At 55.5% G+C, this 26,564-nt stretch overlaps 2 protein-coding genes and 2 long non-coding RNA genes across 11 annotated transcripts in view; 1 reads left to right on the plus strand and 3 right to left on the minus strand.

Moving 5' to 3' along the window:
- POLR2A (RNA polymerase II subunit A) overlaps window positions 1–26,564 on the minus strand; it is a 73,880-nt gene that overhangs the window by 21,844 nt on the left and 25,472 nt on the right. For all 7 annotated transcript variants that reach the window (XM_058828540.1, XM_058828541.1, XM_058828539.1 and 4 more), the window contains 9 exons: window positions 17,219–17,428; window positions 16,028–16,196; window positions 14,046–14,140; window positions 12,268–12,471; window positions 10,572–10,794; window positions 8,621–8,804; window positions 5,076–5,247; window positions 3,016–3,121; window positions 453–658 (listed from right to left, as the gene is read on the minus strand). In XM_058828540.1, the coding sequence (XP_058684523.1) occupies window positions 453–658; window positions 3,016–3,121; window positions 5,076–5,247; window positions 8,621–8,804; window positions 10,572–10,794; window positions 12,268–12,471; window positions 14,046–14,140; window positions 16,028–16,196; window positions 17,219–17,428 (1,569 nt within the window). The remainder of the gene's footprint in view (window positions 1–452; window positions 659–3,015; window positions 3,122–5,075; window positions 5,248–8,620; window positions 8,805–10,571; window positions 10,795–12,267; window positions 12,472–14,045; window positions 14,141–16,027; window positions 16,197–17,218; window positions 17,429–26,564) is intronic.
- LOC131574148 (uncharacterized) lies at window positions 4,627–5,100 on the plus strand. Its single transcript, XR_009276387.1, has 3 exons — window positions 4,627–4,833; window positions 4,915–4,997; window positions 5,039–5,100. It is a non-coding gene; the product is annotated as an uncharacterized LOC131574148 (long non-coding RNA).
- Window positions 7,727–8,528, minus strand: LOC131574149 (uncharacterized). The gene is made up of 3 exons (XR_009276388.1): window positions 8,462–8,528; window positions 8,097–8,189; window positions 7,727–8,025 (listed from the first exon to the last, which is right to left on the minus strand). It is a non-coding gene; the product is annotated as an uncharacterized LOC131574149 (long non-coding RNA).
- On the minus strand, window positions 14,149–16,016 carry LOC131574146 (uncharacterized). 2 transcript variants are annotated; one of them, XM_058828547.1, is made up of 3 exons: window positions 15,760–15,778; window positions 14,754–15,615; window positions 14,149–14,589 (listed from the first exon to the last, which is right to left on the minus strand). In XM_058828547.1, exons 2-3 carry the CDS (start codon window positions 15,374–15,376, stop codon window positions 14,187–14,189), a joined length of 1,026 nt encoding a protein of 341 aa, XP_058684530.1. In that variant the 5' UTR covers window positions 15,377–15,615; window positions 15,760–15,778; the 3' UTR covers window positions 14,149–14,186. The 2 variants fall into 2 exon arrangements, with proteins under 2 accessions (XP_058684530.1, XP_058684529.1); XM_058828546.1 differs by having other exon boundaries at window positions 14,754–16,016.

Consider the following 26,564-nt stretch of genomic DNA (forward strand, 5'->3'; position numbering starts at 1 on the left):
ATGACCCCAAACCCCCCAGAAGTGACCCCAAATATTGACCCCAAAACCCCAAATTCTGACCCCAAACCCCCCAGAATGACCCCAAAGTTCTCCTCACGATGGCCTGGTTGAACTTGGACTCGATCTCCCCCAGGAGCTGAACCAAGACACCTCCAGAAGTGACCCCAAATATTGACCCCAAACCTCCAGAAATGACCCCAAACCCCCCAGAAGTGACCCCAAAACCCCCAGAATGACCCCCAAGTTGTCCTCACGATGGCCTGGTTGAACTTGGACTCGATTTCCCCCAGGAGCTGAACCCAGGCACCTCCAGAAGTGACCCCAAACCTCCAGAAGTGACCCCAAATATTGACCCCAAAACCCCAAATTCTGACCCCAAACCTCCAGAAATGACCTCAAAACCCCAAATATTGACCCCAAACCCCCCAGAATGACCCCAAACTCGTCCTCACGATGGCCTGGTTGAACTTGGACTCGATCTCCCCCAGCAGCCAGTCGAAGGCCTCCCCGCTGAGCCGGAACTCCTCCACCATGCGGCGGCTGCAGAGGGTGGAGCGCAGGTGGATGTTGAAGAGCAGCGTCGCGTTCTCCTGCGCCTGACGGCTCAGAGGGTCCTCCCCGTTGACGATCACCAGCTTCCGGCTCAGCTCCTTCACCCCTGCGGGACAGCGGGGTCACGGAGGGGGGACGAGGACCTCCAGAACATTCCTGGGGGTCTCAAGGACCTCCAGAACCTTCCTGGGGGTCTCAAGGACCTCCAGAACCTTCCTGAGGGTCTCCAAACCCATCATGGCTTAAGGGACTCAAGGACCTCCAGAACCTTCCTGAGGGTCTCCAAACCCATCATGGCTTAAGGGTCTCAAGGACTTCCAGAACCTTCCTGAGGGTCTCCAAACCCATCACAGCTTCCTGAGAGTCTCAAGGACCTCCAGAACCTTCCCAGGGGTCTCAAGGACCTCCAGAGTCTTCCTGAGGGTCTCCAAACCCATCACAGCTTCCTGAGAGTCTCAAGGACCTCCAGAACCTTCTTGGGGGACTCAAGGACCTCCAGAACCTTCCTGAGAGTCTCAAGGACCTCCAAAACCTTCCTGAAGGACTGGAGAACCTCCAGAACCTTCTTGAGGGACTCCAAATCCATCACAGCTTCCCGAGGGTCTCAAGGACTTCCAGAACCTTCCTGGGGGTCTCCAAACCCACCACAGCTTCCTGAGAGTCTCAAGGACCTCCAGAACCTTCCCAGGGGTCTCAAGGACCTCCAGAACCTTCCTGAGGGTCTCCAAACCCATCACGGCTTCCTGAGGGACTCAAGGACCTCCAGAACCTTCCTGAGGGACTCAAGGACTTCCAGAACCTTCCTGAGGGACTCAAGGACTTCCAGAATCTTCCTGAGGGACTCAAGGACTTCCAGAATCTTCCTGAGGGACTCAAGGACTTCCAGAACCTTCCTGAGGGACTCAAGGACTTCCAGAACCTTCCTGAGGGACTCAAGGACTTCCAGAATCTTCCTGAGGGACTCAAGGACCTCCAGAACCTTCCTGGGGGTCTCAAGGACCTCCAGAACCTTCCTGAAGGACTGGAGAACCTCCAGAACCTTCTTGAGGGACCCCAAATCCATCACAGCTTTCTGAGGGACTCAAGGACCTCCAGAACCTTCCTGGGGGTCTCCAAACCCATCACGGCTTCCTGAGGGTCTGGAGAACCTCCAGAACCTTCCTGAAGGACTGGAGAATCTCCAGAACCTTCCTGGAGGACTGGAGAACCTCCAGAACCTTCCTGAGGGTCTCAAGGACCTCCAGAACCTTCCTGGGGGTCCCCAATCTCAGCAGAGCTTCCTGAGGCCCCCATGTACCCCCAGAACTTTCTTGGGGTCCTTCAAGTCCCCCTGGAGCCTTCTTGGGGGTCTTCAACCCCCCCAACCTTCACTGGAGTCCCCAAGTCCCCCTGGGACCTTCTCAGGTGTCACGGGGGTGTCCCCAAGTCCCCCCAGGACCTTCTCAGGGGTCACAGGGGTGTCCCCCAATCCCACCAGAACCTTCTCAGGGGTCACAGGCGTGTCCCCAAGTCCCCCTGGGACCTTCTCAGATGTCACGGGGATGTCCCCAAATCCCCCCAGAACCTTCTCAGGGGTCACTGGAGGCCCCAGATCCACCCAGAACCTTCTCAGGGGTCACGGGGATGTCCCCAAGTCCCACCAGAACCTTCTCAGGGGTCACTGGAGGCCCCAAGTCCCCCCAGGACCTTCTCAGAGGTCACTGGAGTCCCCAAATCCACCCAGAACCTTCTCAAAGGTCACAGGGGTGTCCCCAAGTCCCCCCAGAACCTTCTCAGGTGTCATTGGAGTCCCCAAGTCCCCCTGGGACCTTCTCAGGTGTCATGGGGATGTCCCCAAATCCCCCCAGGACCTTCTCAGGAGTCACTGGAGGCCCCAGATCCATCCAGAACCTTCTCAAAGGTCACAGGGGTGTCCCCAAATCCACCTGTGACCTTCTCAGGGGTCACTGGAGTCCCCAGGTGTCCCTGGGACCTTCTAAGGGGTCATGGGGATGTCCCCAAGTCCCCCCAGAACCTTCTCAGGAGTCACTGGAGGCCCCAAATCCCCCCAGAACCTTCTCAGGGGTCACTGGAGTCCCCAAGTCCCCCTGGGACCTTCTCAGAGGTCACAGAGGTGTCCCCAAATCCACCCGGGACCTTCTCAGGGGTCACTGGAGTCCCCAAATCCACCCAGAACCTTCTCAAAGGTCACAGAGGTGTCCCCAAGTCCCCCAGGACCTTCTCAGGGGTCACTGGAGTCCCCAAATCCACCCAGAACCTTCTCAAAGGTCACAGAGGTGTCCCCAAGTCCCCCAGGACCTTCTCAGGTGTCACTGGAGTCCCCAAATCCACCCAGAACCTTCTCAGGTGTCACGGGGGTGTCCCCAAGTCCTCCTGGGACCTTCCCAAGTCCCTCCAGGTCCTTTGTGAGAACCGTGGTGGCTCCAAAGCCACCCCAGGTGGATTTTGGGGTCCCCCACTCACCCTCCACCACCTTGACCGGGTGAAGGTCCGAGGGCAGCCGGGAGTTGATGTGGAAAATCTTCTGAGCGTTCCAGATCATCCGGAGAAGGTTACAGGGGAGGACCACCTGCAGGAGAACCCAAAAAACGGGGTCAGGACACCCAAAAACGGGGTCAGGGCACCCAAAAATGGGGTGAGGACACCAAAAATGGGGTGAGGACACCCAAAAATGGGGTGAGGACACCCAAAAATGGGGTGAGGACACCAAAAATGGGGTCAGGACACCCAAAAATGGGGTCAGGACACCAAAAATGGGGTCAGGACACCCAAAAATGGGGTGAGGACACCAAAAATGGGGTGAGGACACCAAAAATGGGATCAGGACACCCAAAAATGGGGTGAGGACACCCAAAAATGGGGTGAGGACACCCAAAAACGGGGTCAGGACACCCAAAAATGGGGTGAGGACACCCAAAAATGGGGTGAGGACACCCAAAAACGGGGTCAGGACACCCAAAAATGGGGTGAGGACACCCAAAAATGGGGTGAGGACACCCAAAAATGGGATCAGGACACCCAAAAATGGGGTGAGGACACCCAAAAATGGGGTGAGGACACCCAAAAACGGGGTCAGGACACCCAAAAATGGGGTGAGGACACCCAAAATGGGGTGAGGACACCCAAAAACGGGGTGAGGACACCAAAAATGGGGTGAGGACACCAAAAATGGGGTCAGGACACCCAGAAATGGGGTGAGGAGACCAAAAATGGGGTCAGGACACCCAAAAATGGGGTGAGGACACCTAAAATGGGGTGAGGACACCAGAAATGGGGTGAGAACACCCAGAAATGGGGTCAGGACACCCAAAAATGGGGTGAGGACACCCAGAAATAGGATCAGGACACCCAAAACCCCCGGTTGACGTTTGGGGCACCCCAAGACGGGGTTTGGATCTCAGGTCACCCTCAGCAGCTTTGGAGAGTGGCCCAGGTGGGGTTTGGGGTGTCTTGGTTGGGGTTTGGGGTGTCTTGGTTGGGTTTTTGGGGTGTCCCAGGGGTTCTTGGGGTATCTCAGATGGGTTTTGGTGTATCTCAGATGGGTTTTGGTGTATCTCAGATGGGTTCTGGTGTATCTCAGATGGGTTCTGGTGTATCTCAGGTGGGTTTTGGGGTGTCCTGGTTGGGTTTTGGTGTATCTGGGTTGGGTTTTGGGGTGTCTGGGTTGGGTTTTGGGGTATCTCAGGTGGGTTTTGGGGTATCTCAGGTGGGTTTTGGGGTATCTCAGGTGGGTTTTGGGGTATCTCAGATGGGTTTTGGTGTATCTCAGCTGGGTTTTGGTGTATCTGGGTTGGGTTTTGAGGTGTCCCAGGAGTTTTTGGTGTATCTCAGTTGGGTTTTGGTGTATCTCAGCTGGGTTTTGGTGTATCTGGGTTGGGTTTTGGTGTATCTCAGTTGGGTTTTGGTGTATCTCAGGTGGGTTTTGGGGTATCTCAGGTGGGTTTTGGGGTATCTCAGTTGGGTTTTGGTGTATCTCAGCGGGGTTTTGGGATGTCTGGGTTGGGTTTTGGGATGTCCCAAGAGTTTCTGGGGTGTCCCAGGAGTATCTGGGGTATCTCAGTTGGGTTTGGGGTATCTGGGTTGGGTTTTTGGTGTATCTGGGTTGGGTTTTGAAGTGTTCCAGGAGTTTTTGGTGTATCTCAGCTGGGTTTTGGTGTATCTCAGATGGGTTTTGGTGTATCTCAGTTGGGTTTTGGTGTATCTCAGGTGGGTTTTGGTGTATCTCAGTTGGTTTTTGGTGTATCTCAGCTGGGTTTTGGTGTATCTGGGTTGGGTTTTGGGGTGTCCCAAGAGTTTCTGGGGTGTCCCACGAGTATCTGGGGTATCTCAGTTGGGTTTGGTGTATCTGGGTTGGGTTTTGAGGTGTCCCAGGAGTTTTTGGGGTATCTCAGTTGGGTTTTGGTGTATCTCAGTTGGGTTTTGGTGTATCTGGGTTGGGTTTTGAGGTGTCCCAGGAGTTTGTGGTGTATCTCAGCTGGGTTTTGAGGTGTCCCAGTGGTTTTTGGGGTGGGTTTTGCTGTCACCTTGCTGTCCCCGGTGGGGAAGATGACCCTGAGCACCTCCCTGTCCTCGCGCATGCGGTCGAACTCGCGCTCCAGCTCGTTCTGGATGTGGGCGTTGGACAGGATGTCCTTGACCAGCTCCTCCTGCAGCGTCCGGCGCAGCGCCCGCTCGTTGGTGTAGTCAAACTTGAACCTGTGGGGACACGGGGACACCTCAGGGACACCCAAGGGACACCCAGGGACACCTCAGGGACACCCAGGGACACCTCAGGGACACCCAGGGGACACCTCAGGGACACCCAGGGACACCTCAGGGACACCCAGGGACACCCAGGGACACCTCAGGGACACCCAGGGACACCCAGGGACACCTCAGGGACACCCAGGGACACCTCAGGGACACCCAGGGGACACCTCAGGGACACCCAGGGGACACCCAGGGACACCCAGGGGACACCTCAGGGACACCCAGGGACACCTCAGGGACACCTCAGGGAACACGGGGACACCTCAGGGACACCTCAGGGACACCCAGGGACACCCAGGGACACCTCAGGGACACCCAGGGACACCCAGGGGACACCCAGGGGACACCTCAGGGACACCTCAGGGACACCCAGGGGACACCTCAGGGAACACGGGGACACCTCAGGGACACCTCGGGGACACCTCAGGGACACCCAGGGACACCTCAGGGACACCTCAGGGACACCTCGGGGACACCTCAGGGACACCCAGGGACACCCAGGGACACCCAGGGACACCTCAGGGACACCCAGGGGACACGGGGACACCCAGGGGACACCTCAGGGACACCCAGGGACACCCAGGGACACCTCAGGGACACCTCAGGGACACCCAGGGACACCTCAGGGGACACCTCAGGGACACCCAGGGACACCTCAGGGACACCTCAGGGACACGGGGACACCTCAGGGACACCCAGGGGACACCCAGGGACACCTCAGGGACACCTCAGGGACACCCAGGGGACACCCAGGGACACGGGGACACCTCAGGGGACACCCAGGGGACACCTCAGGGACACCAGAGTGTCACCCACCACAGGCTGGAGGAGCTTGGGGACACCAAAGGAGTTGGTCCATATTGGGTAACACCCCAAAATGTGACCAGGAGAACATTGGGGACACCAAAAGTGACCAAAGATTGGAAGGAGAACATTGGGGACACCAAAACGTGACCAAAATGTGACCAAGAGAACATTGGGGACACCAAAATGTGACCAGGAGAAGGTTGGGGACACCAAAAGTGACCAAAGATTGGGAGGAGAACACTGGGGACACCAAAATGTGACCAAAGCTTGGGAGGAGAAGGTTGGGGACACCAAAAGTGACCAAAATGTGACCAAGAGAACATTTGGGACACCAAAATGTGACCAGGAGAAGGTTGGGGACACCAAAACGCGACCAATGATTTGGAGGAGAACATTGGGGACACCAAAATGTGACCAAAGATTGGGAGGAGAACATTGGGGACGCCAAAAGTGACCAAAGATTGGGAGGAGAAGGTTGGGGACACCAAAAGTGACCAAAGATTGGGAGGAGAACACTGGGGACACCAAAATGTGACCAAAGATTGGGACGAGAAGGTTGGGGACACCGAAAGTGACCAAAGATTGGAAGGAGAACATTGGGGACACCAAAATGTGACCAGGAGAAGGTTGGGGACACCAAAATGTGACCAAAGATTAGAGGAGAACATTTGGGACACCAAAAGTGACCAAAGATTGGAAGGAGAAGGTTGGGGACACCAAAAGTGACCAAAGATTGGGAGGAGAACATTGGGGACACCAAAAGTGATGAAAGTCTGGGAGAAGAAGGTTGGGGACACCAGTTTGGGTCCCAGTTTGGGGTGGAGAAGGTTTGAAACCTCAAAATGTCACCCAGGTTGGGGAGGAGCAGCCTGGAGACCCCAAGATGTTCCAAACTCTTGGGAAGACCCATCTGAAGACCCCAAGATGTCCCCAACTCCTGCCTGAAGAGCCCAAGATGTCCCCAACTCCTGCCTGAAGACCTCAAGATGTCCCCAACTCTCATTTGAAGACCTCAACTCCCATTTGAAGACCTCAAGATGTCTCCAAGTCCTGCCTGAAGAGCCCAAGATGTCCCCAAGATGTCTCCAAGCCCTGCCTGAAGACCCCAAGATGTCCCAAACTCCTGCCAGCAGACCCAAGATGTCCCCAACTCTCATTTGAAGACCTCAACTTTCATTTGAAGACCCCAAGATGTCCCCAACTCCCATCTGAAGACCCCAAGATGTCCCAAATCCCATTTGAAGACCCCAAGATGTCCCAAACATCTGCCTGAAGACCCCAAAACGTCCCCAACTCTCATCTGAAGACCCCAAGATGTCCCCAACTCCCATTTGAAGACCCCAAGATGTCCCCAAGATGTCTCCAAGTCCTGCCTGAAGACCCCAAAACGTCCCCAACTCTCATCTGAAGACCCCAAGATGTCCCCAACTTTCATTTGAAGACCTCAACTCCCATTTGAAGACCCCAAGATGTCCCCAAGTCCTGCCTGAAGACCCCAAGATGTCCCCAACTCTCATTTGAAGACCTCAACTTTCATTTGAAGACCCCAAGATGTCCCCAAGATGTCCCCAACTCCTGACAGAAGACCCCAAGATGTCCCAAACTCTCGTTTGAAGACCTCAACTTTCATTTGAGGACCCCAAGATGCCCCCAACTCCCATCTGAAGACCCCAAGATGTCCCAAACATCTGCCTGAAGACCCCAAAACGTCCCCAACTTTCATCTGAAGACCCCAAGATGTCCCCGACTCCCATTTGAAGACCCCAAGATGTCTCCAACTCCTGCCTGAAGACCCCAAGATGTCTCCAACTCTCATCAGAAGATCTCAACTTTCATCTGAAGACCCCAAGATGTCCCCAAGATGTCCCCAACTCTCATTTGAGGACCCCAAGATGTCCCCAACTTTCATTTGAAGACCTCAACTCCCATTTGAAGACCCCAAGATGTCCCAAACTCTCATCAGAAGATCTCAACTTTCATTTGAAGACCCCAAGATGTCCCAAACATCTGCCTGAAGACCCCAAAACGTCCCCAACTTTCATTTGAAGACCCCAAGATGTCCCCAACTCTCATCTGAAGACCTCAACTCCCATCTGAAGACCAAGATGTCCCCAACTCTCATTTGAAGACCTCAACTTTCATTTGAAGACCCCAAGATGTCCCCAAGATGTCTCCAAGTCCTGCCTGAAGACCCCAAGATGTCCCCAACTCTCATCAGAAGATCTCAACTTTCATTTGAGGACCCCATGATGTCCCCAAGATGTCCCCAACTCCCATTTGAAGACCCCAACTCCCATTTGAAGACCCCAACTCCCATTTGTCCCCAAGATGTCTCCAAGTCCTGCTTGAAGACCCCAAGATGTCCCCAACTCTCATTTGAAGACCTCAACTCCCATTTGAAGACCCCAAGATGTCCCCAACTCCTGGAATGAGCCCCCCGATGACCCCAACCAGGTCCATTGACCCCTTCCCTGACCACTCCCTGCCCCACCACGCCCCTCCTGCTCCTCACTTCTTCTCGAAGGCCTTGTTGGAGGGTTTGAGGGTGGCCAGGTTCTGGAACTCGACGCTCTCCCCGGCCAGCCCGTCCTCGCCGTAGCGCAGCTGCACCACCTGGTTGATGGAGTTCCTGACCGTGGCGTCGTACTTCACCATCACCGACTCCATGGACTTGATCAGCCGCCGCTGGATGTACCCTGAGGGGTGGGGAGGGGTCAGGAGGCATCTGGGGAGGGTTTGGGATCTCCTGGAGGCATCTGAAGAGGGTTTGGGGTCTCCAGGAGGCATCTGGGGAGGGTCTGGGGTCTCCAGGAGGCATCTGGGGAGGGTTTGGGGTCTCCAGAAGGAATCTAGGGAGGGTTTGGGGATCCTGGAGGCATCTGGGGAGGGTTTGGGATCTCCAGGAGACATCTGGGGAGGGTTTGAGGTCTCCAGGAGGCATCTGAAGAGGGTTTGGGGATCCAGGAGGCATCTGGGGAGGGTTTGGGGATCCTGGAGGCATCTGGGGAGGGTTTGGGATCTCCAGAAGGAATCTAGGGAGGGTTTGGGGATCCTGGAGGCATCTGGGGAGGGTTTGGGGATCCTGGAGGCATCTGGGGAGGGTTTGGGGTTCCTGGAGGCATCTGAAGAGGGTTTGGGATCTCCAGGAGGCATCTGGGGAGGGTTTGGGAATTCTGGAGGCATCTGGGGAGGGTTTGGGATCTCCAGGAGGCATCTGGGGAGGGTTTGGGGTCTCCAGGAGGCATCTGGGGAGGGTTTGGGGTCTCCAGGAGGCATCTGGGGAGGGTTTGGGGTCTCCAGGAGGCATCTGAGGAGGGTTTGGGATCTCCAGGAGGCATCTGAAGAGGGTTTGAGAATCCTGGAGGTATCTGGGGATGGTTTGGGATCTCCAGGAGGCATCTGGGGAGGGTTTGAGAATCCTGGAGGCATCTGGGGAGGGTTTGGGGATCTCCAGGAGGCATCTGGGGAGGGTTTGGGGTTCCTGGAGGCATCTGAAGAGGGTTTGGGATCTCCAGGAGGCATCTGGGGAGGGTTTGGGATCTCCAGGAGGCATCTGGGGAGGGTTTGAGAATCCTGGAGGCATCTGGGGAGGGTTTGGGATCTCCAGAAGGAATCTGGGGAGGGTTTGGGGTTCCTGGAGGCATCTGGGGATGGTCTGGGGTCTCCAGGAGGCATCTGGGGAAGGTTTGGGGAGCCTGGAGATACCCAGGGAGAATTTGGGAGGATCCTGAAGGCATCTGAGGGAGGTTCTTGGATCCTGGAGACATCTGGGGAGGGTTTGGGATCTCCAGGAGGCATCTGGGGAGGGTTTGGGGATCTCCTGGAGGCATCTGGGGAGGGTTTGGGGTCTCCTGGAGGCATCTGGGGAGGGTTTGGGGTCTCCAGGAGGCATCTGGGGAGGGTTTGAGAATCCTGGAGGCATCTGGGGAGGGTTTGGGGATCTCCAGGAGGCATCTGGGGAGGGTTTGGGGATCCTGGAGGCATCTGGGGAGGGTTTGGGATCTCCAGGAGGCATCTGGGGAGGGTTTGAGAATCCTGGAGGTATCTCGGGATGGTTTGGGATCTCCAGGAGGCATCTGGGGAAGGTTTGGAGAGCCTGGAGATACCCAGGGAGGATTTGGGAGGATCCTGAAGGCATCTGAGGAAGGTTCTTGGATCCTGGAGACATCTGAGGAGGGTTTGGGATCCAGGAGGCATCTGGGGAGGGTCTAGGGTTCCCCAGGAGGCATCTGGGGAGGGTTTGGGGATTCTGGAGGCATCTGGGGAGGGTTTGGGATCTCCAGGAGGCATCTGGGGAGGGTTTGGGGTTCCCCAGGAGGCATCTGGGGAGGGTTTGGGATCTCCAGGAGGCATCTGGGGAGGGTTTGGGGATCCTGGAGGCATCTGAGGAGGGTTTGGGGTTTCCACACTGGGATTTTGAGGTCCTGAAGACCCCTTGGGTGGAATTTTGGGGTGACACTGACCGGTCTCGGCCGTCTTCACGGCGGTGTCGATGAGGCCCTCACGGCCACCCATGGCGTGGAAGAAGAACTCGGTGGGGGTGAGGCCGGCCAGGTAGGAGTTCTCCACGAAGCCGCGGCTCTCGGGGCCGTAGTCGTCCTTGATGAAGTGAGGCAGCGTCCGGTGCTTGAAGCCAAACGGGATCCGCTTGCCCTCCACGTTCTGCTGTCCCACCACCGCGATCACCTGAGGGGACACCGGGCCAGGGACATTGGGGACATCTCCTAAAACAACCTCAGAAGGTCGAGAAAATCCCAAAAAACCTCCACAAAACGTCACAGGAACCCTGTGAGATCCACCAAGAACCACTCTAAACCTACTGAGATCCTTCAGGAACCACCCCAAACCCCCTGAGATCCACCAAGAACCACTCCAAACCCACTGAGATCCACCAAGAACCACCCCAAACCCCCCGAGATCCACCAAGAACCACCCCAAACCCACTGAGATCCACCAAGAACCACTCCAAACCTACTGAGATCCACCAAGAACCACTCCAAACCCCCTGAGATCCACCAAGAACCACCTTAAACCCCTTGAGATTCTCCAGGAACCACCCCAAACCACCTGAGATCCACCAAGAACCACCCCAAACCCCTTCAGATTGTCCAGGAACCACCCTAAACCCCTTGAGATCCTGCAGGAACCACCCCAAACACCCTGAGATCCACCAAGAACCACCCCAAACACCCTGAGATCCTTCAGGAACCACTCCAAAGCCCCTGAGATCCACCAAGAACCATCCCAAACCCCCTGAGATCCTGCAGGAACTCTCCCAAACCCACTGAGATCCACCAAGAACCACCCCAAACCCCCTGAGATCCTTCAGGAACCACCCCAAACCCACTGAGATCCTCCAAGAACCACCCCAAACCCACTGAGATCCACCAAGAACCACCCCAAACCCCTTGAGATTGTCCAGGAACCACCCCAAACCTACTGAGATCCACCAAGAATCACTCCAAACACCCCAAGATCCACCAAGAACCACCCCAAACCCCCTGAGATCCTGCAGGAACCACCCCAAACCCCCTGAGATCCTCCAAGAACCACCCCAAACCCCCTGAGATCCTGCAGGAACCACCCCAAACCCCCTGAGATCCACCAAGAACCACCCCAAACCCCTTGAGATCCACCAAGAACCACCCCAAACCCACTGAGATCCACCAAGAACCACTCTAAAGCCCCTGAGATCCTCCAGGAACCACCCCAAACCATCTGAGATCCTGCAGGAACCACCCCAAACACCCCGAGATCCACCAAGAACCACTCCAAACCATCTGAGATCCTTCAAAAACCACTCCAAACACCCCAAGATCCACCAAGAACCACCCCAAACCCCCTGAGATCCTGCAGGAACCACCCCAAACCCCCTGAGATCCTCCAAGAACCATCCCAAACCCCCTGAGATCCACCAAGAACCATCCCAAACCCCCTGAGATCCACCAGGAACCACTCCAAACCCCCCTGAGATCCACCAAGAACCACCTTAAACCCCTTGAGATTCTCTAGGAACCACCCCAAACCCCCTGAGATCCATCAAGAACCACCCCAAACCCCCTGAGATCCTCCAGGAACCACTTCAAACCCCCCTGAGATCCACGAGGAACCACCCCAAACCCCCTGAGATCCACCAAGACCTTCCAGAAGGCCCCAAACCTGGGAGATGTTGATCTTGGAGCCCTTGGCCCCCGAGACCACCATGGATTTGAAGTTGTTGTACTCGGACAGGGATTTCTGGGCAGAGGACCCGGTCTTGTCGCGGGCGTCGTTGAGGATCCGGTTCACCTGGTTCTCGAAGGTCTGGCGCAAGGTGTTGCCTGGGGTGGGCTCCAGCTCGTTGTTGTGGGCCTTCTCGATCACCTGGAGACCACAAAAACCACCCCAAAGGGGTCAGTGGGACACCACAAAACTCCCTGATGGTCCAAACCACCTGAGAACCTCAAAAAATCCCAAAGAACTCCACAGGAACCTCCAGGAACCCCCTGAGATCCTCCAGGAACCTCCAGGAACCCCCTGAGATCCTCCAGGAACCACCCCAAGACCTTCTGGAACCTCCCAAACCTGGGAGATGTTGGTCTTGGACCTCCTGGAACCCAAAATCATCTCAAGAACCTCAAAAAAACCTCAAAAAACTCCACAGGAACCTCCAGGAACCCCCCCAAGATCCCCAGGAACCCCCCCGAGATCCCAGGAACCCCCCTGAGATCCCCAAGAACCCCCCCGAGATCCCCAGGATCCCCCCAAGATCCCAGGAACCCCCTGAGATCCCAGGAACCTCCCTGAGATCCCCAGGAACCCCCCTGAGATCCCAAGGAACCCCCCCGAGATCCCAGGAACCCCCCTGAGATCCCAGGAACCCCCTGAGATCCCAGGAACCCCCCTGAGATCCTCCAGGAACCCCCCCGAGATCCCCAAGAACCCCCCCAGGAACCCCCCCAAGATCCCCAGGAACCCCCCTGAGATCCCCAAGAACCCCCCAGAGATCCTCCAGGAACCCCCCTGAGATCCCCAAGAACCCCCCCAGGAACCCCCTGAGATCCCAGGAACCCCCCTGAGATCCCCCAGGAACCCCCCTGAGATCCCAGGAACCCCCCTGAGGTCCTCCAGGAACCCCCCTGAGATCCCCAAGAACCCCCCTGAGATCCTCCAGGAACCCCCCTGAGATCCTCCAGGAACCCCCCTGAGATCCCCAAGAACCCCCCTGAGATCCTCCAGGAACCCCCCTGAGATCCTCCAGGAACCCCCTGAGATCCTCCAGGAACCCCCCTGAGATCCTCCAGGAACCCCCCTGAGATCCCCAGGAACCCCCCTGAGATCCCCAGGAACCCCCCTGAGATCCCCCAGGAACCCCCCTGAGATCCCCCAGGAACCCCCCTGAGATCCCCAGGAACCCCCCTGAGATCTCCAGGAACCCCCCCGAGATCCCAGGAACCCCCTGAGATCCCAGGAACCCCCTGAGATCCCAGGAACCCCCCTGAGATCCCAGGAACCCCCCTGAGATCCTCCAGGAACCCCCCTGAGATCCCAGGAACCCCCCTGAGATCCCAGGAACCCCCTGAGATCCTCCAGGAACCCCCCTGAGATCCCAGGAACCCCCCTGAGATCCCCCAGGAACCCCCCCGAGATCCCAGGAACCCCCTGAGATCCCAGGAACCCCCTGAGATCCCAGGAACCCCCCCAAGATCCCCAGGAACCCCCCCAAGATCCTCCAGGAACCCCCCTGAGATCCTCCAGGAACCTCCCCGAGATCCTCCAGGAACCCCCCTGAGATCCCCCAGGAACCCCCCTGAGATCCTCCAGGAACCCCCCTGAGATCCCCAAGAACCCCCCTGAGATCCCAGGAACCCCCCTGAGATCCCAGGAACCCCCCAGAGATCCCAGGAACCCCCCAGAGATCCTCCAGGAACCCCCCAGGAACCCCCCCGAGATGCCACCTCGATCACATCCTGCTTGGCCTTCTTGATGGTGTTCTGGATGTCCTGGTAGGTCTTGGCGTCGGCGATGGAGTCCCCGATGCCGATGGTGTGACCTGGGGGGGACATTTGAGCTTCAGGGGGGTCCCACCAAACTCGGGGTCATCTCCAACCCCAAACCTGACCCCTCCCCACCCCAAAAAACCAACCCTGGTCAGGTTCTGGTGGGACCTGGGGACAATGAGGTCCTTCAGGACCCCACCCAAAGTTCTGGAGTTCTCCTTGTCCCCAAAAAAGGGGTCCAAGGACACCCCAAGTCATTCTTGTCCCAAAAATGGGACTCAAGAGCTCCAGGGACAGCAAAGTCCCACCAAGGCGGGACTTGAGAAGGTCCCCAAGTGACCAAACCCTGGTTTGGTGGCCACCAAGAGAGGTTCCAGCCCACCATGGACCCCCAGAAGCTTCCAGACCACAAAAAGGGGTCCAAGGATCCCACAGGTTCCTCCCACCCTCAAGAAGGAGGTCCAAGAGCTCCAGGGACACCTGAGCTCCACCAAGATGGGACCTGAGAAGGTCCCCACGTCCTTGAACCCCAATTTGGTGCCACCAAGAGAGGTTCCAACCCACTCAGGACCTCAGGACCCCCCAAAAAGGGATCCAAGGACCACCAGGACCTCAGGAAAGGAGTCCAGGAGCCTCAAGGACACCTGAGCTCCACCAAGGTGGGACCTGAGAAGGTTCCCAGGTGACCAAACCCCCGTTAGATGCCACCAAGAGGGTTCCCAGCCCCCAGAGAAGAGGTCCAAAACCACCAGGACCTCAAGAACTGGGTCCAAGAGCCTCAGGGACACCTGAGCTCCACCAAGGTGGGACCTGAGAAGGTTCCCAGGTGACCAAACCCCCGTTAGATGCCACCAAGAGAGTTCCCAGACCCCAGAAAAGAGCTCCAAAACCACCAGGACCTCAAGAACGGGGTCCAAGAGCCTCAAGGACACCTGAGCTCCACCAAGGTGGGATCTGAGAAGGTTCCCAGGTGACCAAACCCCCATTAGATGCCACCAAAAAGGTTCCCAGCCCCTCGGATGCCTCCAATCCTCAAGAGCGTCCAAAACCACCAGGACCTCAGGAAAGGAGTCCAGGAGCCCCAGGGACACCTGAGCTCCACCAAGATGGGACCTGAGAAGGTCCCTGGGTGACCAAACCCCTGTTAGATGCCACCAAGAGAGTTCCCAGACCCCAGAGCAGGGCTCCAAAACCACCAGGACCTCAGGAAGGGAGTCCAGGAGCCTCAAGGACACCTGAGCTCCACCAAGGTGGGACCTGAGAAGGTTCCCAGGTGACCAAACCCCCATTAGATGCCACCAAGAGGGTTCCCAGATCCCTCAGATGCCTCCAGTCCCCAAAACAGGGCTCCAAAACCACCAGGACCTCAAGAACGGGGTCCAAGAGCCTCAAGGACACCTGAGCTCCACCAAGATGGGACCTGAGAAGGTCCCCCGGTGACCAAACCCCCATTAGATGCCACCAAGAGGGTCCCCAGCTCCCTCAGATCCCTCCAGACCCCAGAAAAGAGGTCCAAAACCACCAGGACCTCAGGAAAGGAGTCCAGGAGCCTCAGGGACACCTGAGCTCCACCAAGGTGGGACCTGAGAAGGTTCCCAGGTGACCAAACCCCCGTTAGATGCCACCAAGAGAGTTCCCAGACCCCAGAGAAGGGGTCCAAAACCACCAGGACCTCAAGAACGGGGTCCAAGAGCCTCAAGGACACCTGAGCTCCACCAAGGTGGGACCTGAGAAGATCCTCAGTTGACCAAACCCCCATTAGATGCCACCAAGAGGGTTCCCAGCTCCCTGAAAAGGGCTCCAAAACCACCAGGACCTCAAGAACGGGGTCCAAGAGCCTCAAGGACACCTGAGCTCCACCAAGGTGGGACCTGAGAAGGTTCCCAGGTGACCAAACCCCCATTAGATGCCACCAAGAGGGTCCCCAGGACGGAGCTGACCCTCGATGAGCAGCCAGTTGTTGATGACGGTCTGGATGTTGCTGTAGAAGAGCCGCGTGGTGTCGTGGCCCATCTCCAGGTAGGAGATGTGCACCAGGGACCCGGCCGATGTCCCCAGGGACTTCTTGCACAGGATGCCCATGATCAGCTCCCCGTTCTCCACGATCACCTGGGGACATCCAAAGAATGGGGTCAGCACCTCACAGATCCAGGAGAACCCCAAAAGTCCACCTGGAGCACCCCAAAAACAACCCCAGGTCACCTCAAAGTCTACAAAGTTCTACCAGACCTTCTCAAGTCCTACCAAAACCCTCTGAGACCACCACAAACCACACTCAGATCCCACCAAAGCCCCCTCAGATCCCACCAAAGCTCCCTCAGATGCCACCAAAGCCCCCTCAGATCCCACCAAAGGCCCTCCAAAGCACCACCAAGCTCCCCTAGACCTCCTCGAGTTCCACCAAAGCCCTCTCAGACCACCCTGAGCCCACCAAAGCCCCCTCAGATGCCACCAAAGCCTCCTCAGATGCCACCAAAGCTCCCTCAGATCCCACCAAAGCCCCCTCAGATGCCACCAAAACCCCCTCAGATGCCACCAAAGCCCCCTCAGATGCCACCAAAGCCCCCTCAGATGCCACCAAAGCCCCCTCAGATCACCTTTACATCCCACCAAGCTCCCCTAGACCTCCTCGAGTTCCACCAGAGCCCTCTCAGACCACCCTGAGCCCATCAAAGCCCTCTCAGATGCCACCAAAGCCCCCTCAGATGCCACCAAAGCCCCCTCAGATCCCACCAAAGCCCCCTCAGATCCCACCAAAGCCCCCTCAGATCCCACCAAAGCCCTCTCAGATCCCACCAAAGCCCCCTCAGATCCCACCAAAGCCCCCTCAGATCCCACCAAAGCCCCCTCAGATCCCACCAAAGCCCCCTCAGATCCCACCAAAGCTCCCTCAGATCCCACCAAAGCCCCCTCAGATGCCACCAAAGCCCCCTCAGATGCCACCAAAGCCCCCTCAGATGCCACCAAAGCCCCCTCAGATGCCACCAAAGCCCCCTCAGATCCCACCAAACCTCCCTCAGATCCCACCAAAGCTCCCTCAGATCCCACCAAAGCCCTCTTAGATCACCTTTCCACCCCACCAAGCCCCTCTAGACCTCCTGGAATGTCCCCAGAGCCCCCCAGCCCCCCACCTTGGTGTCCCCGGGGGAGATGTGCTTGTAGGGGCCGCTGTCCTCGTCGTCGGGGTGGGTGCTGTGGGTGCGGATGCAGTTGATGTGGCCGGGGATGATGAGGGAGAAGATCTGCTTCCCCGTCCAGAGCGGCCGCGGCTTCAGGATGGCCGGCTGGGGCACCTTCCCGTCCCACGTGGACAGGAACATCAGCAGGTTCATCACCTCGCCCTGAGGGACACCAAAAAACACCCCAGAACTGTCACCAGTCCAGGAGAACCCTCAGAGATCCCAAAACATCTCAAAATCCCCACCCCACGTGGACAGGAACATCAGCAGGTTCATCACCTCGCCCTGAGGGACACCACAGAACACCCCAAAACTGTCACCAATCCAGGAGAACCCTCAGAGATCCCAAAATGTCCCAAAATCCCCTCCCCACGTGGACAGGAACATCAGCAGGTTCATCACCTCGCCCTGAGGGACACCACAGAACACCCCAAAACTGTCAACAATCCAGGAGAACCCTCAGAGATCCCAAAACATCCTAAAATCCCCACCCCACGTGGACAGGAACATCAGCAGATCCATCACCTCGCCCTGAGGGACACCACAAAACTGTCACCAATCCAGGAGAACCCTCAGAGATCCCAAAACATCTCAAAATCCCCATCCCACGTGGACAGGAACATCAGCAGATCCATCAGAACATCCTAAAATCCCCACCCCACATGGACAGGAACATCAGCAGATCCATCACCTCGCCCTGAGGGACACCACAGAACACCCCAGAATTGTCAACAATCCAGGAGAACCCTCAGAGATCCCAAAACATCTCAAAATCTCCACCCCACGTGGACAGGAACATCAGCAGATCCATCAGAACATCCCAAAATCCCCATCCCACGTGGACAGGAACATCAGCAGGTTCATCACCTCGCCCTGAGGGACACCAAAAAAACTGTCACCAGTCCAGGAGAACCCTCAGAGATCCCAAAACATCCTAAAATCTCCACCCCACGTGGACAGGAACATCAGCAGATCCATCAGAACATCCCAAAATCCCCACCCCACGTGGACAGGAACATCAGCAGGTTCATCACCTCGCCCTGAGGGACACCACAGAACACCCCAGAATTGTCAACAATCCAGGAGAACCCTCAGAGATCCCAAAACATCTCAAAATCCCCTCCCCACGTGGACAGGAACATCAGCAGATCCATCAAAACATCTCAAAATCCCCACCCCACATGGACAGGAACATCAGCAGATCCATCACCTCGCCCTGAAGGACACCAAAAAACACCCCAGAACTGTCACCAATCCAGGAGAACCCTCAGAGATCCCAAAACATCCTAAAATCCCCATCCCACGTGGACAGGAACATCAGCAGATCCATCACCTCACCCTGATGGACACCACAGAACGGTCACCAGTCCAGGAGAACCCTCAGAGATCCCAAAACATCCCAAAATTCCCACCCCATGTGGACAGGAACATCAGCAGATCCATCACCTCAACCTTGAGGGACACCCCAGAATTGTCAACAATCCAGGAGAACCCTCAGAGATCCCAAAACATCCCAAAATCCCCTCCCCACGTGGACAGGAATATCAGCAGATCCATCACCTCGCCCTGAGGGACACCACAAAACTGTCACCAGTCCAGGAGAACCCTCAGAGATCCCAAAACATCTCAAAATCCCCACCCCACGTGGACAGGAACATCAGGAGGTCCATCAGAACATCCCAAAATCTCCACCCCACGTGGACAGGAACATCAGCAGATCCATCACCTCGCCCTGAGGGACACCACAGAACGGTCACCAATCCAGGAGAACCCTCAGAGATCCCAAAACATCCTAAAAATGCCCCAAAACATCCCAAAATCTCCACCCCACGTGGACAGGAACATCAGCAGGTTCATCACCTCGCCCTGAGGGACACCAAAAAACTGTCACCAGTCCAGGAGAACCCTCAGAGATCCCAAAACGTCCCAAAATCCCCTCCCCACGTGGACAGGAACATCAGCAGATCCATCAAAACGTCCCAAAATCCCCATCCCACATGGACAGGAACATCAGCAGATCCATCAAAACATCTCAAAATCCCCACCCCATGTGGACAGGAACATCAGCAGATCCATCACCTCGCCCTGAGGGACACCAAAAAACTGTCACCAGTCCAGGAGAACCCTCAGAGATCCCAAAATGTCCTAAAATCCCCACCCCACATGGACAGGAACATCAGCAGATCCATCACCTCACCCTGATGGACACCACAGAACTGTCACCAATCCAGGAGAACCCTCAGAGATCCCAAAACATCTCAAAATCCCCACCCCACGTGGACAGGAACATCAGGAGATCCATCAGAACATCCTAAAATCCCCACCCCACGTGGACAGGAACATCAGCAGATCCATCACCTCGCCCTGAGGGACACCAAAAAACTGTCACCAGTCCAGGAGAACCCTCAGAGATCCCAAAATAACTCCAAAATGTCCCAAACCTCCCCAAAATCTCCACCCCACGTGGACAGGAACACCAGCAGATCCATCACCTCGCCCTGAGGGACACCAAAAAACACCCCAGAATTGTCAACAATCCAGGAGAACCCTCAGAGATCCCAAAACATCCCAAAATCCCCATCCCACATGGACAGGAACATCAGCAGATCCATCACCTCGCCCTGAGGGACACCAAAAAACTGTCACCAGTCCAGGAGAACCCTCAGAGATCCCAAAACATCTCAAAATCCCCTCCCCACGTGGACAGGAACATCAGCAGATCCATCAGAACATCCCAAAATCCCCATCCCACGTGGACAGGAACATCAGCAGGTTCATCACCTCGCCCTGAAGGACACCAAAAAACTGTCACCAGTCCAGGAGAACCCTCAGAGATCCCAAAACATCCCAAAATCCCCACCCCACGTGGACAGGAACATCAGCAGATCCATCAGAACATCCCAAAATCCCCACCCCACGTGGACAGGAACATCAGCAGATCCATCACCTCACCCTGAGGGACACCACAGAACACCCCAGAATTGTCAACAATCCAGGAGAACCCTCAGAGATCTCAAAACATCCCAAAATCTCCACCCCACGTGGACAGGAACATCAGCAGATCCATCACCTCGCCCTGAGGGACACCACAGAACGGTCACCAATCCAGGAGAACCCTCAGAGATCCCAAAACATCCCAAAATCCCCTCCCCACGTGGACAGGAACATCAGCAGATCCATCAGAACATCCCAAAATCCCCATCCCACGTGGACAGGAACATCAGCAGATCCATCACCTCGCCCTGAGGGACACCACAGAACTGTCACCAGTCCAGGAGAACCCTCAGAGATCCCAAAACATCCCAAAATCCCCATCCCATGTGGACAGGAACATCAGCAGATCCATCAAAATGTCCTAAAATCCCCATCCCACGTGGACAGGAACATCAGGAGGTTCATCACCTCACCCTGAGGGACACCACAGAACTGTCACCAATCCAGGAGAACCCTCAGAGATCCCAAAACATCTCAAAATCCCCACCCCATGTGGACAGGAACATCAGCAGATCCATCACCTCGCCCTGAGGGACACCAAAAAATGGTCACCAGTCCAGGAGAACCCTCAGAGATCCCAAAATAACTCCAAAATGTCCCAAACCTCCCCAAAATCTCCACCCACGTGGACAGGAACATCAGCAGGTTCATCACCTCGCCCTGAGGGACACCAAAAAACTGTCACCAGTCCAGGAGAACCCTCAGAGATCCCAAAACATCTCAAAATCCCCACCCCATGTGGACAGGAACATCAGCAGATCCATCAAAACATCCCAAAATCCCCATCCCACGTGGACAGGAACATCAGCAGATCCATCACCTCACCCTGAGGGACACCACAAAACTGTCACCAAGCCAGGAGAACCCTCAGAGATCCCAGAACATCCTAAAATCCCCACCCCACGTGGACAGGAACATCAGCAGGTTCATCACCTCACCCTGAGAGACACCACAAAACTGTCACCAGTCCAGGAGAACCCTCAGAGATCCCAAAACATCCCAAAATCTCCATCCTGATGTGGACAGGAACATCAGCAGGTTCATCACCTCGCCCTGAGGGACACCACAGAACGGTCACCAATCCAGGAGAACCCTCAGAGATCCCAAAATAACTCCAAAATGTCCCAAACCTCCCCAAAATCTCCACCCCACATGGACAGGAACACCAGCAGATCCATCACCTCGCCCTGAGGGACACCAAAAAACTGTCACCAGTCCAGGAGAACCCTCAGAGATCCCAAAACGTCCCAAAATCCCCATCCCACGTGGACAGGAACATCAGCAGATCCATCAAAACATCCTAAAATCCCCACCCCACGTGGACAGGAACATCAGCAGATCCATCACCTCGCCCTGATGGACACCACAGAACACCCCAGAATTGTCACCAATCCAGGAGAACCCTCAGAGATCCCAAAACATCCTAAAATCTCCATCCCACATGGACAGGAACATCAGCAGATCCATCACCTCGCCCTGAGGGACACCACAAAACTGTCACCAATCCAGGAGAACCCTCAGAGATCCCAAAACATCCCAAAATCCCCACCCCACGTGGACAGGAACATCAAGAGATCCATCAGAACATCTCAAAATCCCCACCCCACGTGGACAGGAACATCAGCAGATCCATCACCTCGCCCTGAGGGACACCAAAAAACGGTCACCAGTCCAGGAGAACCCTCAGAGATCCCAAAACGTCCCAAAATCCCCATCCCACGTGGACAGGAACATCAGCAGATCCATCACCTCGCCCTGAGGGACACCACAAAACTGTCACCAATCCAGGAGAACCCTCAGAGATCCCAAAACATCCCAAAATCTCCACCCCACGTGGACAGGAACATCAGCAGATCCATCAAAACATCCTAAAATCCCCACCCCACGTGGACAGGAACATCAGCAGATCCATCACCTCACCCTGAGGGACACCAAAAAACACCCCAAAACTGTCACCAGTCCAGGAGAACCCTCAGAGATCCCAAAATGTCCCAAAATCCCCTCCCCACGTGGACAGGAACATCAGCAGATCCATCAGAACATCCCAAAATCCCCATCCCACGTGGACAGGAACATCAGCAGATCCATCACCTCGCCCTGAGGGACACCAAAAAACGGTCACCAGTCCAGGAGAACCCTCAGAGATCCCAAAACATCCTAAAATCTCCACCCCATGTGGACAGGAACATCAGAAGATCCATCAAACATCCTAAAATCCCCATCCCACATGGACAGGAACATCAGCAGATCCATCAAAACATCCTAAAATCCCCACCCCACGTGGACAGGAACATCAGCAGATCCATCACCTCGCCCTGAGGGACACCACAGAACTGTCACCAATCCAGGAGAACCCTCAGAGATCCCAAAACATCCTAAAATCCCCACCCCACGTGGACAGGAACATCAGCAGATCCATCAAAACATCCTAAAATCCCCACCCCACATGGACAGGAACATCAGCAGATCCATCACCTCGCCCTGAGGGACACCACAGAACTGTCACCAGTCCAGGAGAACCCTCAGAGATCCCAAAACATCCCAAAATCCCCATCCCATGTGGACAGGAACATCAGCAGATCCATCAAAATGTCCTAAAATCCCCACCCCACGTGGACAGGAACATCAGGAGGTTCATCACCTCACCCTGAGGGACACCACAGAACTGTCACCAATCCAGGAGAACCCTCAGAGATCCCAAAACATCTCAAAATCCCCACCCCATGTGGACAGGAACATCAGCAGATCCATCACCTCACCCTGAGGGACACCAAAAAACTGTCACCAGTCCAGGAGAACCCTCAGAGATCCCAAAATAACTCCAAAATGTCCCAAACCTCCCCAAAATCTCCACCCACGTGGACAGGAACATCAGCAGATCCATCACCTCACCCTGATGGACACCACAGAACACCCCAGAATTGTCAACAATCCAGGAGAACCCTCAGAGATCCCAAAACATCTCAAAATCCCCACCCCATGTGGACAGGAACATCAGCAGATCCATCAAAACATCCCAAAATCCCCATCCCACGTGGACAGGAACATCAGCAGATCCATCACCTCACCCTGAGGGACACCACAAAACTGTCACCAAGCCAGGAGAACCCTCAGAGATCCCAGAACATCCTAAAATCCCCACCCCACGTGGACAGGAACATCAGCAGGTTCATCACCTCACCCTGAGAGACACCACAAAACTGTCACCAGTCCAGGAGAACCCTCAGAGATCCCAAAACATCCCAAAATCTCCATCCTGATGTGGACAGGAACATCAGCAGGTTCATCACCTCGCCCTGAGGGACACCACAGAACGGTCACCAATCCAGGAGAACCCTCAGAGATCCCAAAATAACTCCAAAATGTCCCAAACCTCCCCAAAATCTCCACCCCACATGGACAGGAACACCAGCAGATCCATCACCTCGCCCTGAGGGACACCAAAAAACTGTCACCAGTCCAGGAGAACCCTCAGAGATCCCAAAACGTCCCAAAATCCCCATCCCACGTGGACAGGAACATCAGCAGATCCATCAAAACATCCTAAAATCCCCACCCCACGTGGACAGGAACATCAGCAGATCCATCACCTCGCCCTGATGGACACCACAGAACACCCCAGAATTGTCACCAATCCAGGAGAACCCTCAGAGATCCCAAAACATCCTAAAATCTCCATCCCACATGGACAGGAACATCAGCAGATCCATCACCTCGCCCTGATGGACACCACAGAACACCCCAGAATTTTCACCAATCCAGGAGAACCCTCAGAGATCCCAAAACATCCCAAAATCTCCACCCCACGTGGACAGGAACATCAGCAGATCCATCAAAACATCCTAAAATCCCCACCCCACGTGGACAGGAACATCAGCAGATCCATCACCTCACCCTGAGGGACACCAAAAAACACCCCAAAACTGTCACCAGTCCAGGAGAACCCTCAGAGATCCCAAAATGTCCCAAAATCCCCTCCCCACGTGGACAGGAACATCAGCAGATCCATCAGAACATCCCAAAATCCCCATCCCACGTGGACAGGAACATCAGCAGATCCATCACCTCGCCCTGAGGGACACCAAAAAACGGTCACCAGTCCAGGAGAACCCTCAGAGATCCCAAAACATCCTAAAATCTCCACCCCATGTGGACAGGAACATCAGAAGATCCATCAAACATCCTAAAATCCCCATCCCACATGGACAGGAACATCAGCAGATCCATCAAAACATCCTAAAATCCCCACCCCACGTGGACAGGAACATCAGCAGATCCATCACCTCGCCCTGAGGGACACCACAGAACTGTCACCAGTCCAGGAGAACCCTCAGAGATCCCAAAACATCCTAAAATCCCCACCCCACGTGGACAGGAACATCAGCAGATCCATCAGAACATCCTAAAATCCCCACCCCACGTGGACAGGAACATCAGCAGATCCATCACCTCGCCCTGAGGGACACCACAGAACACCCCAGAATTGTCACCAATGCAGGAGAACCCATAAACATCTCAAAAAGTCCCAAAAATGCCTCCAAACTCCATTCAGGGTGGTGGGTTGGGGCATCTTCCCATCCATGAGCATGTCCTACCCTAAACCTCCCACAAAATGACCTCAAAACCACCAGAAACCACCAAAAACCACCAGAAACCACCAGAAATCACCAGAAACCACCAGAAATCACCAGAAACCACCCAAAAACCATCAGAAATCAACAAAAACCACGAGGAACCATCAGAAACAACCCCAAAACCACCAAAAACCACCAGGAACCACCAGGAACCACCCCAAAATCACCCCAAAACCACCAGGAACCACCAGGAACCACCCCAAAACCACCAAAAACCACCAGGAACCACCAGGAAGCCCCAGGAACCCCCCCAGAACGGACCCTCTCGAGGAAGACGTCCCTCTTGGTGAACTTGCGCACGGCCGTCAGCGTGTCCCACACAACAACACCAGAAACCACCCGAAACCACCAGAAACCACCAGACATCACCCAAGAACCACCCCAAAACCACCAGAAACCACCAGGAACCACCCCAAAACCACCAGGAACCCCACAGAACGGACCCTCTCGAGGAAGACGTCCCTCTTGGTGAACACCACCCCAAAACTACCACAAAACCACCAGAAACCACCACAAAACCACCAGGAACCACCAGGAACCACCCAAAAACCACCAGAAATCACCACAAAACCACCAGAAACCCCACAGAACGGACCCTCTTGAGGAAGACGTCCCTCTTGGGGAACATCACCCCAAAACTACCACAAAACCACCAGGAACCACCCAAAAACCACCAGGAACCACCAGGAACCACCACAAAACCACCAGAAACCACCCAAAAACTGTCAGGAACCACCAGGAACCACCACAAAACCATCAGGAACCACCAGGAACCACCACAAAACCACCAGAAATCACCACAAAACCACCCCAAAACCATCAGGAACCACCAGGAACCACCACAAAACCACCAGAAACCACCACAAAACCACCCCAAAACCATCAGGAACCACCAGGAACCACCACAAAACCACCCAAAACCATCAGGAACCCCCAGGAACCCCCAGGAACCCCTTGAGAACGGACCCTCTCGAGGAAGACGTCCCTCTAGGTGAACTTGCGCACGGCTGTCAGCGTGTCCCACACAACACCAGAAACCACCCAAAACCACCAGAAACCACCCAAGAACCACCACAAACCACCAGAAACAACCACAAAACCACCAGGAACCACCAGACATCACCCAAGAACCACCACAAACCACCAGAAACAACCACAAAACCACCAGAAACCACCAGAAACAACCACAAAACCACCAGGAACCACCAGACATCATCCAAGAACCACCAGAAACAACCACAAAACCACCAGAAACCACCAGGAACCACCCCAAAACCACCAGGAACCCCACAGAACGGACCCTCTTGAGGAAGAGGTCCCTCTTGGGGAACATCACCCCAAAACTACCACAAAACCACCAGAAACCACCCAAAAACCACCAGGAACCACCAGGAACCACCACAAAACCATCAGGAACCACCAGGAACCACCACAAAACCACCAGAAACCATCAGAAACCACCCAAAAACCATCAGGAACCACCAGGAACCACCAGGAAGCCCCAGGAACCCCCCCAGAACGGACCCTCTCGAGGAAGACGTCCCTCTTGGTGAACACCACCCCAAAACTACCACAAAACCACCAGAAACCACCACAAAACCACCCAAAAACCATCAGGAACCACCAGGAAGCCCCAGGAACCCCCCAGAACAGACCCTCTCGAGGAAGAC

The sequence above is a fragment of the Poecile atricapillus genome (genome assembly GCF_030490865.1).
Source record: "Poecile atricapillus isolate bPoeAtr1 chromosome 36 unlocalized genomic scaffold, bPoeAtr1.hap1 SUPER_36_unloc_7, whole genome shotgun sequence".
Classification (NCBI taxonomy): Eukaryota; Metazoa; Chordata; class Aves; order Passeriformes; family Paridae; genus Poecile; species Poecile atricapillus.

What these genes read in the sequence shown, in the direction of transcription:
- LOC131574146 (XM_058828546.1), bottom strand. Translation starts at nt 15,376, where the DNA reads ATGGGGGTTTGGTCACCTGGGAACCTTCTCAGGTCCCACCTTGGTGGA. An exon ending in TCACCTGGGAACCTTCTCAG is followed by an intron (nt 14,590 to 14,753) that starts GTCCCACCTTGG and finishes GGACCTTCTCAG; the next exon opens with GTCCCATCTTGGTGGAGCTC.